Source organism: Priapulus caudatus, unplaced genomic scaffold (genome assembly GCF_000485595.1).
Source record: "Priapulus caudatus unplaced genomic scaffold, Priapulus_caudatus-5.0.1 Scaffold289, whole genome shotgun sequence".
NCBI classification, from domain to species: Eukaryota; Metazoa; Priapulida; class Priapulimorpha; order Priapulimorphida; family Priapulidae; genus Priapulus; species Priapulus caudatus.
This window is the reverse complement of record NW_014577350.1, coordinates 281,940-295,772: the sequence shown is the minus strand read 5'-3', so window position 1 is coordinate 295,772 and position 13,833 is coordinate 281,940. Positions and strand designations below refer to the sequence as shown.

The 13,833-nt window shown below is 39.8% G+C and overlaps 2 protein-coding genes across 5 annotated transcripts in view; both read right to left on the bottom strand.

Moving 5' to 3' along the window:
- The window catches only part of LOC106808604, a 25,194-nt gene extending 20,972 nt beyond the window's left edge, over positions 1-4,222 (bottom strand). For 3 of the 4 annotated variants that reach the window (XM_014811379.1, XM_014811380.1, XM_014811381.1), the window contains exon 1: positions 3,716-4,222. In XM_014811379.1, the coding sequence (XP_014666865.1) occupies positions 3,716-3,908 (193 nt within the window). In that variant the 5' untranslated portion in view covers positions 3,909-4,222. The remainder of the gene's footprint in view (positions 1-3,715) is intronic. The other variant, XM_014811382.1, reaches the window with a different exon arrangement.
- A 5,792-nt stretch (positions 4,223-10,014) lies between these two features.
- LOC106808605 (cGMP-inhibited 3',5'-cyclic phosphodiesterase B-like) overlaps positions 10,015-13,833 on the bottom strand; it is a 14,072-nt gene continuing 10,253 nt past the window's right edge. The window contains exons 5-9 of the mRNA XM_014811385.1: positions 12,274-12,454; positions 11,932-12,003; positions 11,107-11,261; positions 10,823-10,900; positions 10,015-10,264 (exon numbers count right to left, since the gene is read on the bottom strand). Of these exons, the coding sequence (XP_014666871.1) occupies positions 10,184-10,264; positions 10,823-10,900; positions 11,107-11,261; positions 11,932-12,003; positions 12,274-12,454 (567 nt within the window). The 3' untranslated portion in view covers positions 10,015-10,183. The remainder of the gene's footprint in view (positions 10,265-10,822; positions 10,901-11,106; positions 11,262-11,931; positions 12,004-12,273; positions 12,455-13,833) is intronic.

Genomic DNA, 13,833 nt, shown 5'->3' with positions numbered 1-13,833 from the left:
AAAAGCTAAAAATTAAAAATTCCAGGGCCGGACACCTTAAATGTGAAAAAGTGCCTATAGGTTGAGAAAATACCCAGCATCCGCAGCTGGCGATACACATCATTTCAGCAACCTTCTTCTATTCTGCATACCTCCCAAATTCCTATTGGTTGATTTACAAATTCGCGTGCTGAAAGTCCTGTCATTTATGGATTGTAATTAAAATCATGCTAAATATTTGATTAATTGCCGAAAAAAAATTGCTTAATGGGATAAGATAGAAATATACATAAAACAGGTAAATAATAAATAATTCTGATGGGATTCGATCCAAGCGACCTTTGAGCGTTGACGCTACGGTGTAGGCGTTCGCGCAATACAGGCTTATTGCTGCTTTTAGATTATGGATGTGCCAATAAATATATTGAGAAACACTGTGACATCAGTTGAGGCAGTTCAGGCATCCATGTTTAGCCCTCCTCTCGCAGGGTCAAAAAGGTTATCAGACACTTTACTCTTACGTACGGTCAGTGGAAAGCACATTTCATGCATCTGATTATTCATGGCAATGCCATCTTCATTTTCAAAAGCACATTTCATGCGTCCTTTCAATAAAGTGGATAAAAATGGTTAGCGTCAGCGCGAAACAAAAAAGTTTTTCACTCTGTCCAATTAGGCCATGTCCTCAGAAATGTCTAATATCTTGACCTTTCCCGCCAACTAGCAACCATTATGAACTGTAGATCCTCATTTACCATGTGTGCAATGGTTCCTGCCATCACACTATACACGAATATTAGAGCCATAGGTCAAGCCGTTTAAGATTTGTGCCCCGTCAATTCCGTATTTCCTCCTATACCCTTAAGGCTTAAAGAGGGAAGTATTCCCCTCCGTTTAACACGTCTTGACCTTTAACCCATGCCCCCCAATTTGTCATCCGTGAGTCCTTTTTCACGATCCCCCCCCGACGTCCCTAATATACGTGACCGTTACGTCGAGCGGTTAAGATATTTTGCTGCCCAACCTGATTGCACGCGACGGACGATCATGCGATTCATACAAGGTGCTCTGATACGTCAGTGAAGCTGAACAATGTGCTCTTGATAACATATATATCAAAAGCATATATAAAGAAGGAGCCTTCTTTATATGCTCTTGTATATATATATAAGTTGTGATAATGTGGGGTGGTGGATTTATGTGTGTACGTGTGTGCGTGTGTGTGTGTACAATAACATAACTATTCTAAGCGTACGTACTGTAGTGTTTACAGCTCAGTTTAAAATTGAGTATTCATGAGTAATTTTACTGCAACTACAGCGCACTGATAAAAATGAAAACAATACACACTGCTCTGTTTTTAAATAACAAAATTACTTATTAGTGATTCCTACAATATATATATATATATATATATATTTCTATAACTATAGTGTGATTACACTTTTATACATTACTCACGCAAGTACTATGATAATATACCTATATAACTGCAGGATTATTGGATTGTATTTACAGGACTTTTCCCGGTTCTGGATTCTGTAATTTCGTGATACAGCCGTTGTGGTAGTTTTTCTTTTTCTTAGTATGTAATCTAGCTATTATTTATATTGTGTATTTTTCATTTTGAAATTGTGTACAGTTATCGTACATCATGCAGTACAAAGATCAGTGATTATTTTCCAAGTTTATATGTATTTAATTTCTATTTTTTGTTTGTTTCTGTAATTATTGAATTTCAAAAATACTGTCCCGGATGTGTCACCCACAGTATTATAATCATTTAATTGGCTCTATCATTTTGCTACTACAATTTGAGTATAATTTTGCTAATTGGTTGAATTTACGGGATTTATTCCTGGTTCTGCCTTCTATAATTTTGTTATGCTGTACAATTAAGATCAGTGATTATTTTCTCAGTATATATATATACATGTATTTAAATTCTTTCTTTTTTTGCTTGTTTCTGCTGAGCTTTGCTTCTATATGAACGTTTTATTTCTCTCTCACTGTTAACATCTATATATATTTGGTACCCTGCATATGTTTATTTGTATTTCTGAAATCAGGTTCATGTAGACTCAGGTTCATTTGCATGTAGTTTAATTATAGTTTCTTTATTTTTATACATCAATCATATATAATTTTGTAATTATCTATCGTATTGTCTTTCATGGTTTAACTTTCTGAAATTAACTTTATAGGGGAGTGGCTGACTTGAAGACTGCTGTATGTATAGTCAATTCGCCCTCCCTCGATGCATTTATTTAAAAATCGTGACATTTATGTAACACATGTAAATGTTTGATAGCGTAAATAAATTTCAAAATCTAAAAAAATCTAAAATCTAATCTACTGCAAGTACCAGTCTGTACATCTTGTATCTTGTATCTTGGTACCCTCTCTTGTATTTCACAAGGCACTCGATTCTACGAGGTGCGAGGATTATCTGGAGAAAAGGAGATTAATGCCGCCTCTAGTTCTCTAGAGTCTAGATGTTAGTGTTTCTAGTCACCAGTCAGGGCCGGACTAAGCGTGTGGGGGGCCCGGGGCACGCAATTGTGTGGGGGCCCTATAGTCTGTATTTTTTCTGCACTTTCATGCTAGCAAATTCAGAGAGTATTTCATCGTGTTTCAACGAATTTAAAATGTCACTTTCGATAGCGAGAATACTGAGGTTTACCAGTCTCTGTTGGCTCATCGTGGTTCTCATGTGATTTTTAATCAACTTGAGTTTAAAAAATGACCTTTCACCGCTAAAATTCGAGACCATCAATGAAAGATAGATTCTCGATCAGAGCAATTTCGGTGTTAGGGAAAGTGTTCTTCAGCTGAACAGCAAAATTCAGTCAGAGAAACAGCAAGGGAAACGCACCAGTTCAACGTTACATGCTAAGAATTTTGTGGATCACAATTACGACAGTTTTGTAAATTTTAGGATACTCTAAATGTGGGGGGCCCCAAATGTGGGGGGCCCGGGGCACGTGCCCCTGTTGCCCCGCCCTTAATCCGCTAGTGTCACCAGTATTTTCCTATATAATCTAACTCTGTTTTCAGTAACCTAGCTGTGGTTGTCTCCTGTCCAGTTTTCGTTTCAAGGATAGAGATGATGTCCAGTATGGTGATTGGATAGGATGATGTTAGTTGATAAGATGGGACTGGACATCTTCTCTATCCCTGAGCCACTAGTACTATTCGTTGTCCCTCCTTATATCTATTATACCTATTACATTTCTATAAATGTCCCATGTCTTCTTTTATATTCTAAGTACATCTATTACACATATTGTCACTTTATTTGTACATGTATGATGATGATATGACATCAGGAGCTAATAATGACAATTTATTAGCTCCTGATGACATGAATACGCTCACGAATAATAGATGAGCAGCGATTGTCATCAACCTTGGCCTTAGCTCTAGAACTGTGCAGCCCTGCGGCAGAGCGAAGTTCTAGAGCGACCGTGGCCTTGCCACACACATAATACAAGTACATGTATACATACGCATACGATACACATAGATATTTACATGGTGATAGATATGACCGTAATTAACCCAATAGACAATACAACCACAAGTTGGATGTTAGTTTTGGTAGTTTGATATGATTATAGTTGTTATTTAGCGGTGCATTACAACATGTAGTTGCAGACCATCGAATATAGCGACTACATGTATAATTAACAACCGCACCAATCGCATGCGTGAACAATTTGCAAGCTCGATTTACCTTTCGGCATCCCACATGGCGGTACTGTCCATCTGCTGTCCAAGAAATCCAGAGCGTACGATCTTGCTGGAGGGAACGTCAGCTTCACGTGAGCGAGTATGAGTCGATTTATTGAAAACATCGTCGCCAACAGCAAACAGTGCGTTGTCTTCATCGCTCCGCATGCTCGGAATAACATGCACAGCGATTTCATAATCCAAACTCACGGTTCTGTCCTTGCTATGTGGGACCACATCCCGAATCCTTACCGAAACACTACTTCGCAAACTATGCACGCTACACTATATGATCTACATGCACAGTAGACATGTCACCGAATGTTTTGCACAGCGTGCCACGGTGATAACGTGCGGCATGGTGAGTTACAATGAAGCACGGCCCATGGAAGAGTACAGTGTCGTGGAGACGAGACCATAGAGTGAGAGAAAGCGAGCAACGCTAACTACACGAATAACGACGCGGATGCGTGCATGTCTGTCTGTACTATACTTACGCTCTCATTCAGCGTTCGCGACTCCACCCAGCTCTAATGCGTTCAAGGTGCGCTAGATTTAGAGCTGGGCGCAACCATGTTGCCGTTTCGGGGGTGTCCGCGCGGATGTAGATCATGGTGGGCAGGCTGGTCTTGATATCATGATCACATACACATGCATTTGCGTAACAACGCCGCATACACGACCGTGGTCGACAATTATATTTACATGTGATTAATTAATGAATATTATTACAAATACAAGCCTAAATGGCAGTAATTTTCCATGAACTATCGATAATCCAATGTGTAGTATAAAATTGAAAGCGGAACTGTTATGAGGAATTTCGCGGTGACGATCGAACGTACCATCCCAAGGAAAGCGGCGAATTAGTAATTACATAGCTTATATCCAAAACGTTATTATATCCAAAGCGTTATTATCCAAAACGTATTACTAGCTCGGCTGCTAGCGGCTCTAGAACTATATAACCCTTCGCTCTGTGCCAGGTATCAGAGCGAAGGGCTATAGTTCTAGAGCTATACGTCGCTGCAAATGCGGGTTCTCATAAATCGGATAATCCTACCCCGTATAGACGTACGTTTCTACGGTATGATCAGACTTTAGATAAATGGCGCCTCGGGTGTTTCACCGCAAAACGCATGTAAACTCGTTCACACCGTATAGACAACCTTAATTGCCTACATAAGTTAACACAAAATTCAGTGGCAATATTTATATGCCTCGTCAATCATCTTTTACCAATCAACGAATTTACAAGTTCATGTTTTAATTCCTATAACCTCATAAGATAATTTATGAGTATATTATATAAATTAACCTCATAACCTCTATTTAGATAATTGCCTAAATAAATAAATAAAAATAACCTCGTAAATATTAGTCTTCAAAGTCCAAGGGACTATATCGAAGACGGTAAGAAAGAATTCTCTTTGGTAAACAACTAATAGACAATTGAAACTCAACCTATTTATATAATTTATGCACACCATATAATGGTATACGGCAACAATTTCTGGTCGATTATATTTCTATATTATCAAATTGTATCCGTCTGCTTAAGATTTAATAATTTCGCGTTTAATTCGCTCGCCACCTCTTCACTAAAATATGTCCAGACAAAAATACTCCAACAAGACGCCGCATTATATTTGATATAAAACATACTACATAGCTTTAATGCAGAGGCTAATACAACTGACAGTCTGACAGAAACACCGCAGGTATAGAATCGCGCCAATGCCGCGTAGAAGAAGAACTTCCTCAGAGTATCTATATTTGCCCGTGATCATATTGCCGCGTCACTTGCGCATGCGCACTTCAGTTACATACGTAAATACAACCGGACAACAGGCCATAGAAATATATAGTGACAACTAAGCTGTGTATAATAGCATTCATATAATATGGTATCAGGAGTGAATAATAATAGATCTATTATTATTCACTCCTGACGTTATTATATACAGCTCAGTGATAGAGACACTAGAACACTGATCGACCAGTAACATTGACGCCAGCGAGCGACACTAGCACCTCTACGTACCGAATTATGGCAAAATACCGCGGGAGATTTGTCTTTACTTACATTGACCTTAGTACGGATCGAAGGCGTCGTCTCCTTCGAATCATTCTCATACTTTTAATAAAACTATATTTTTAATGTAATTATACAATATTTTCGCGTTATATACCAGGTCCCCAAAGGAAAGTTTTTTTTGGCGAAATTCCAGAGGAAGGAATCAGCGTTCTAGCCTAACTATAGTATATTATTTCTATGCAACACGCGCTACTAACTATACATGGTGGCATGTAACGGAGCAAATATACTAATAGGGTTAGCTAACAGACATGCGGTAAGAGGAGTACCTCGAACTATAATAGAGATTCATCGTAACCAGAAACTATAGCACCTGGTTAAAATTACAGTTATCGTCGTGAATTACAGCGCTGAAAGACAACTTTGTTTGACATTTATAATACAGTTTTCCACTAAGATTTCTGGCTATTGAAGGAGGCAGTATATCGTGATAAAATCTCTATCAATAAATAACATTATATATATAGAATACATTCTGTACACAAATAACTGGTTACTTTAATTTATACATAGCAAGACAACAATCGTAACAAGCCCATGGTCTTTTCTTTTTATCTCCAGGAATCAAACAGCATGGAATCATAGATGGAATCAACCAATGAGCATCGAACGGAAGCCGTGGTCACTACAATAAACATATATATATATATATATATATTATATATATATAATAACAAATGACTAGTAAGAATATTTTCACCACATAACACTGAATACCAGCATATCAATCTCGTTTAAAATTCTTGTGCACGCACATGAAAACGTGCATGTAAACGGACGCACGCGCGCATGTAAACGGTCGCACGCACGCATACACACACAACGCACAGACGCACAGACGCACAGACGCACGCACTCACGCACACATATATGCATATATACATAAGAGAGAAACGGAGACGGGACGACGAGTACTTAAAGAGGCTTTGGTCAAGATGAAGATAGCCATATTTTCGTGATGTTCATTAATTACATTAACAGCGGAGTCTAGTCAAACGTTACGTCGGGAGAAAATACAAGCAAATTTGGCTCCATTCACTCCTGGTTACATACTGGACTAAATCGAGTGGGAAAAACAAACCAGGGCGAAGGAAGAATGTGTGTGTGTGTGTGTGCGCGCGCGCGCGTGCGTGCGTGCGTGTGTACGTTCGTACGATTGATAGATAGAAAGATACGCGCATGGATAAGATAGAGAAAGAGAAAGAGTGCTAAGATAAGGACACAGAAAAAGGGTCAGCGATATGAAGAGTGGCATTTGGGGATGGTAACAGTAGAACAAGAAAAGATGACAGACAGTGAGTGAGTGATAAGACCTGAGACACATATAAAACCAATAAAATGCACGATAACATTAAACAAAGAATGAGTTTGTAATGAAGATTGTCAAAGCTTTTAAACGAGAGGCGACATTGCCATCAACATTTTCGAATGCAATATTACATTTATATACACGCATATACATGGATCGATAATACTGGATTAATAAATATAACAGAAAGATAATCGTGTGTAAATATCACTTTGTGGAATAAATAGGTTATGGAGCGATATAAAGAGAATATCTTTATACGAGGCATGTAACGAGCTGACACAAATCACATGCTAAAGGCCAACATCCTGTAATGTATAACCAGCTCAATTCTGCCTACCTATACAAGCAGCAATAATTTTATAGTGATACCACAGTACATCTGCTATACAGCAATACTTAATTTCGAAACAGCAGTAGTTAATGCTCAGTAACTGACTAAAACATTATTCCGCGTATGTGATAATAGGAACAAGAATAGTAAGTACAACAACAATGATGGCTGATCGCGGAATTATTTGGTATGCAAAATACACATTCATAAAAAAATACATTTATTCAAAGGGAGGGATGAGATTCAAACCAAATGATAGCCACAAATGCAAATAAGCCAAACATAGGAGTATCTGAAATACACAGGACGTCTAAAAAGGAAAATGTTGATGCAGTGGAAGAGAACAAGAAAAGATTGGAGAAGGAAAGAAATGCATGAAAGACTAGAATAACATACTCAGATGTGAGCCCAGAGCAGGGTGATACTCCATTAGGAGTGTTCCCAACTTTAATGTCATTAATGGTCATAATAACATATATATCAGTGATATATATATTATATGGTCATGGTCATATATTAGTTTGTGGTTTAATGTCTTTAGGTTAGGGTTAGCGGGTTTGGTTAAGGTTAGGCGTTAGGGTTAGGATTATCATCATTAATTCATTATCAAATCGATCATTAATCATTAATCATTAATGATATCAAAGTTGGGAACACTCCTAATGGAGCGTTAGCCCAAGAGCATGATCCCACAACTTTTTTTTAATCATCAGAAACTATATATACATCATTAATATACAGTATGCATAATTGTACTTGCAAAACAAATTCTGCAACACCATATAAATTTAATTAAAGACAGGGGTCGTGATATGATACAGCGAAATCACATGCAACGATTTTGATTATGATGAACATAGCAATAATTTATATGTGGCAGCTGTATGATATTGGAGACCTCTAAAAGGTGGTGGTGGGGTGTTGGTGTGACCTGCCAGCTATAATGGTTCGTGTCACTGGCTGCAGGATCAATTCTACCCATACACGCCCATAGTGCGAAAGCACGCACGCCAACAGTGCGAAAGCACGCGCGCCAACAGTGGAAAGCACGCGCGCACGCACGCACTCTCAAACAATACATGCATTATACAATGTATATCTACAATGACAGTATTATACAATGTATCCGAAGTAAATTAATACATAAGTAGGAGTAATATAGGCGTGTTCACACACAAGAAAAACCGCGATGCTAAGGCCGGACACACAGGCAATGCATCGGCGTGAAAATCGCCTGTGTGTGTCCACTCAATCGCCGGGATGTGCATCGCACAGATCAAACGTTTTGATATTATTCGCCGATGCCATCGCCTGGGTGTGTCGTGACGGCGATAACATCGCCCGATTTTACAATTGCATCAGCAATCGAGTTGTTCAGATGATACTTGATGCCATCGGCGATGCCATCGCCGATGAAATCGACCTGGTGTGTCCACGACTGCCGCGATGCCAATCGGCGGCATGCGCGCGTGCCTGGTGTGTCCGCGCCCTTAATCGCGATGAAATACCGAGCTATTGTGTCGTTTTCACACATGTCGGAATATCTGCGCTATCGCCAGCGGGATAATTTATTACTCGAACTGCGCATGTCACTGCGGTGTTGATACGATCGCTTGGAAATGATGGATAGCAAATACGGGGATTATTTGCGAGAGCATTCACAGCACACGCGCGGACTGCAATTAATCGCGCTAATTCAAATATCGCAGTCAAAGTGCGATTTGCGCGCGCGATGCTGATCGCCGTACTTAGTGAGATTTTTGCGTTCACACTTGTAAAATATCGTACTTCGTCATCGCGATTGCAAAACGGGATTGCATCCGCTATTCGCGCCAGTGAACGCGCTAATGTATGATTTTACTAAATATATATAGGGGTGTTGGGAATAATATATATATATATATATATATATATATATATATATATATATATATATATATATAGTATCAGAGTGTATATAACTGGCATGATCCTGCAACTAGTGGTTCACATCATACATTAGCTACTGCAGGGCTGTGGCCCTACTCATCAGCTACTGATTCTATAGTTTAATTGCTGTTGAGCTATGGACCAGTGATGCCACCTGGAAGCTTTCGGTTTTGTATTAGATCCTAGTCTCAGAATGAAATTGTTGACATTTCTTGCAATAACCATCAGCTGGATGAATTCTAGGGATCATAGGAGTTGGGACAGTATGCAAGATGTTTGAAATGGCAACAGCAGTACAACCAGCACATTACGTCTGTATAGGCAACTTTGCCATATACATGGATAAATTAACGCATGGAGGCAAACCCTCACACACACATTGCACAGACCGTGCTACAGACAGCCCTTAAGGGGGGCTTATGTCGGGCTTGCGAGCCGACTCGACGGGAAGCAACTGGATTTCGAGCAACTGAAAGCGATCGGCAGCGACTAGTTGCGTCCAGTTGCCCACTGTTCTATTCCAAGCAACTAGTAGCGGCCAGTCGCAGGCAGTCGCGTCGCAGTCGACCGACCTAAGCACTGCAGTCGCAGTGAATTGCAGCCAGTTGCTTCCAGTCGAGTCGGCTTGCAAGCCCGACATAAGCCCCCCTTTAGCCACGTGTTAATGGCAGAAAGTGGCTCCAGTAACTTGTGTTATGTATGAAGAGAAATATCGTCTGTGTTATATTGTTCCGCAATCATTGCCGGAAGTGATGGACTGGCAGCTCAGACTACCGATGGGTATTCTGCATTCATCACGATCTCACGACTCTTCAGCCTTGTTGGGAGAAAATGTACCATCATCCCCAGAGGTGGCGCCACTGTCTTGAACCTCCTCATTTTTCTGTGATCAAATGAATTACAACCGTTCGAAAATGCAGTTGGCTGATACAATATCATACATTATAAAGCTCGCCGATGCTAGGAAATCCGTGTAAAATGGTTTCTGTGCAAATAGTCTACAAAGTGATGCATTGTTCCCTCATAAACATCGTGTAAGGGAACACTACCCCAGTTTTTTTGCTGGCTATATTGAAATATACTTCGCTGCTCTCCATTTCACATAAAAGCTACACATTCTGCTCTCCCCAACATGACAAAGTAGTATTTTCCTGATACAGCTCTCGGGCTATGCTGCACCTGCCCACAGCAGTGGCGTAGCTAGAATTTTTTCAGCGGGGGGGTGGGGCACTGGGGGGCCTTACATTTTCGTGGGGGCACAATATATAACTTTTATTTGTATTATACTGTTCTAACGGCATTGTTTTTAATTCAATTTTTTTTATCAAGCATTAATTTTTAGTGGGGGGCACCTGGGGGGGCACAGCAAATTTGGGGGGGCACGTGCCCACCAACCCGCCCCCGTAGCTACGCCCCTGGCCCACAGCCTTGGTCAGCTTACCTGATTATCTACAGATGATGAGACAGATGATCGTTCAGTTTCCTCTACTATAGTCTCCATCTCTGTCTCCTTTAAATCCTGCAAATAAGCCCATTGGAAAATGCAAAAGATAATCATTACACATGCAAACATCAAAATTTCACGGATATAATTCCCTCCTAAGTATCAATTAATCTATGCATTTCTTTGAACATTTATTATAGTGTATAGAGAAGGAAAATGTGGTAAATGAAAAGTGAAATGTGTAAAATCGAATGATTTTAGATGATTGTATAGGAGCTTACGGATTCAGGCTGGTCCTGGTGGGAAGACATGTCCTTACTTCTCTCCTCTTCCTTTATCCGTGATACCCAATGTTCATGGTTTTCTTTTAGATGCTTACTCAGAGGGCTCCACATTTTCCTGCCCTGTTTCTTAACTTTACATCGTTCTTTTACTTCTGCACACAGACAATACGATAAACTAAATGCCTGCATTAATAATAATTACATTCTTTAATAATGACACAACACGCATTCACATTTACTCATGTATAGCAAGCATTCACGTGTACTCCGGTACAAAGAGTATACGTCACCTACATCACTGAGTCAGTCTTGTGTGAATAGAGGCTAATATGCAATATTTACGCTAAAACTTGCACGTGATAACAGCTAGTGATCCATTGGGTCTGCTTTCTAGAAATAAGTATTCATGCCCAACTACAAAATAAGTTAATAATGGCTTTCCTATACTTGCAGGGATTGTTTAGATCCTACATTGTAAGCAGATTGAATGGTTATCTAGGTTTCATTGCAACATGCACACTACACATGAAATTTTTATGTGCTCAAAATCAGTCATACAGAATATACAGCCATAGTAGGGCAGATAAGGTCTATGCCCCCTGACCTCTGTTTGACCTGGCTCGTTTAGCTATTTCTGACTAATATATATATATATATATAATATATAATATATATAGGGTTAGGGTTAGGGTTAGGGTTAGGGTTAGGGTTAGTGTTAGTCAGAAATAGCTACACAAGCCAGGTCAAACAGAGGTCAGAGGGACATAGACCCTACGAGCCATAGCAGCTAGGCCTATGCGAGTGCATGCATGCGCTTAATACCTTTCCCCCCAGTTACATCAGCATCAGTAGTGTCATCTTTCGCAGAGTCTCCATTTGAAATGTCTACATCACCTGCGAAAAGAATCATGAGTTAGTTGATTAGTAAGTTTAACAATAAAACAATAAATTGAGGGATATAACTTAGGATCGCAATGTTCCGACACTATATTATATAAGTAATATATACAGCAAGTGTGAGCAATAGTACATATGCCTAGGGAGGAAAACGACTAATAAGGCTGTGTGGTTGTGATTTAAAGTTATTGCTCCAGTAATGATTTGCTGTATAGTGTGGATACGTGGCATGAATTCGACTTATCGTTACCATCAGGGGTCACTTACTCTCACTGTCCGATACGTCACTCTCCGACCATTGACCCGGCAGTAACCCAGCATTTCCATACGCAGTACAAAGAGGTGCCACCAGGTGGTTTATGAAGGATTCTTGCAGCTTAGCAACCTGGCAATTGTTACGGTCCATGAAGGGAGATATTGGAAGACCGAGCGCTGCTTCCTCACCTCCCTGTTAGGAACACAAACACACAGAATTAAACACTGCTGAATGTTAGGACATGAAGCACCACTGAGTGGGAATTATAGCGGGTAAGGCTTCTTTCCTAGGCTAGCACTCCAGTGAGTTCTCAGGTAAAAACTGAACAAAGTGTACAAGTGGCCTTAATTGTATTTCAATAGATCTCTAAAACACATCCACTAAAACGCCAAGAGTACATGAGAAAGGTCCGCCCTCTGGAAAACACAAAGAGAACATGAGAAAAGCCCCATGCACCTACTGGAATTGTCTTACTGATTTCATCATGTTATCTATTAAAGACCATGATGCTATCCTCATCTCTCTCTCTCTCTCTCTCTCTCTCTCTCTCTCTCTCTCTCTCTCTCTCTCTCTCTCTCTCTCTCTCTCTACACGTATACGTAAAATTGCAAATGCATTATTTGCAATAACGACTGAAATTTCAATGAATATCGTTAACTTATTCCAGCTTAACTTAACTTAACTTAACTTAACTTAACGTTAACTTTATCGTTAACTAAAGCACTGAACTCCACTGAAAACACTACATGCCGAATATTTCATCTTGAAATTTAACCTTTAAATGTCTGCCAGTTAAACTAAGCTATAAAATAATATTAACAGTCTCAGATTGCAAATCTTTACTTTGGTAGAAATATTTTCAAGTTTACATCTATCCTACAAGATTACAACTATCCTATTGAGGGCCAAACGGCCAATGTCCCTTTACGTAAGAAAACCAGTAGTGACGCAATGTTGAACAAGGCTCAGTGTCCACTGGCTGAAGTCTCGAACGTCGTAGGAAATTTCCCATTTTGCCCACTGAACTTATATTTACCTCTATGTTCAACCGTATGATTACTGTCTTTCACCATGATCATATATTAAAAAAATATGAGCATCTCTCAGGCGAGACACTTTATAAATATTCATCATGTCATGTCAAATGAAAACTGAATTGGAACTACCTCAAGCAGGGACAAGCTAATGCACAACGCTCGAATTTTTGCGGGCCTGGACAGGAATTATTGCTAAAGCTAGACTGCCATACGACCCGTCGGCATGACAAAATCTATACATAGTTGAATTAAAATGATGGTGAGATACAGAAAAAAACTGAATGCCAGACACCTGTGAGTCACAGATATAAATAAACTGCTAACAGGCGGATTGAAGTCATAGGTTAGCTGCAGATATAGCTGACTGTAGACTGAGGTACGCCACAGACACAGGTGAACTACGCACACAGGTGAGTCCCAGACACAGGTGAGTCCCAGACACAGGTGAGGTGCAGGTGTGCTACACACACAGGTGTGCCACACATACAGGTGTGCCACACATACAGGTGTGCCACAGACACAGGTGTGCCACAC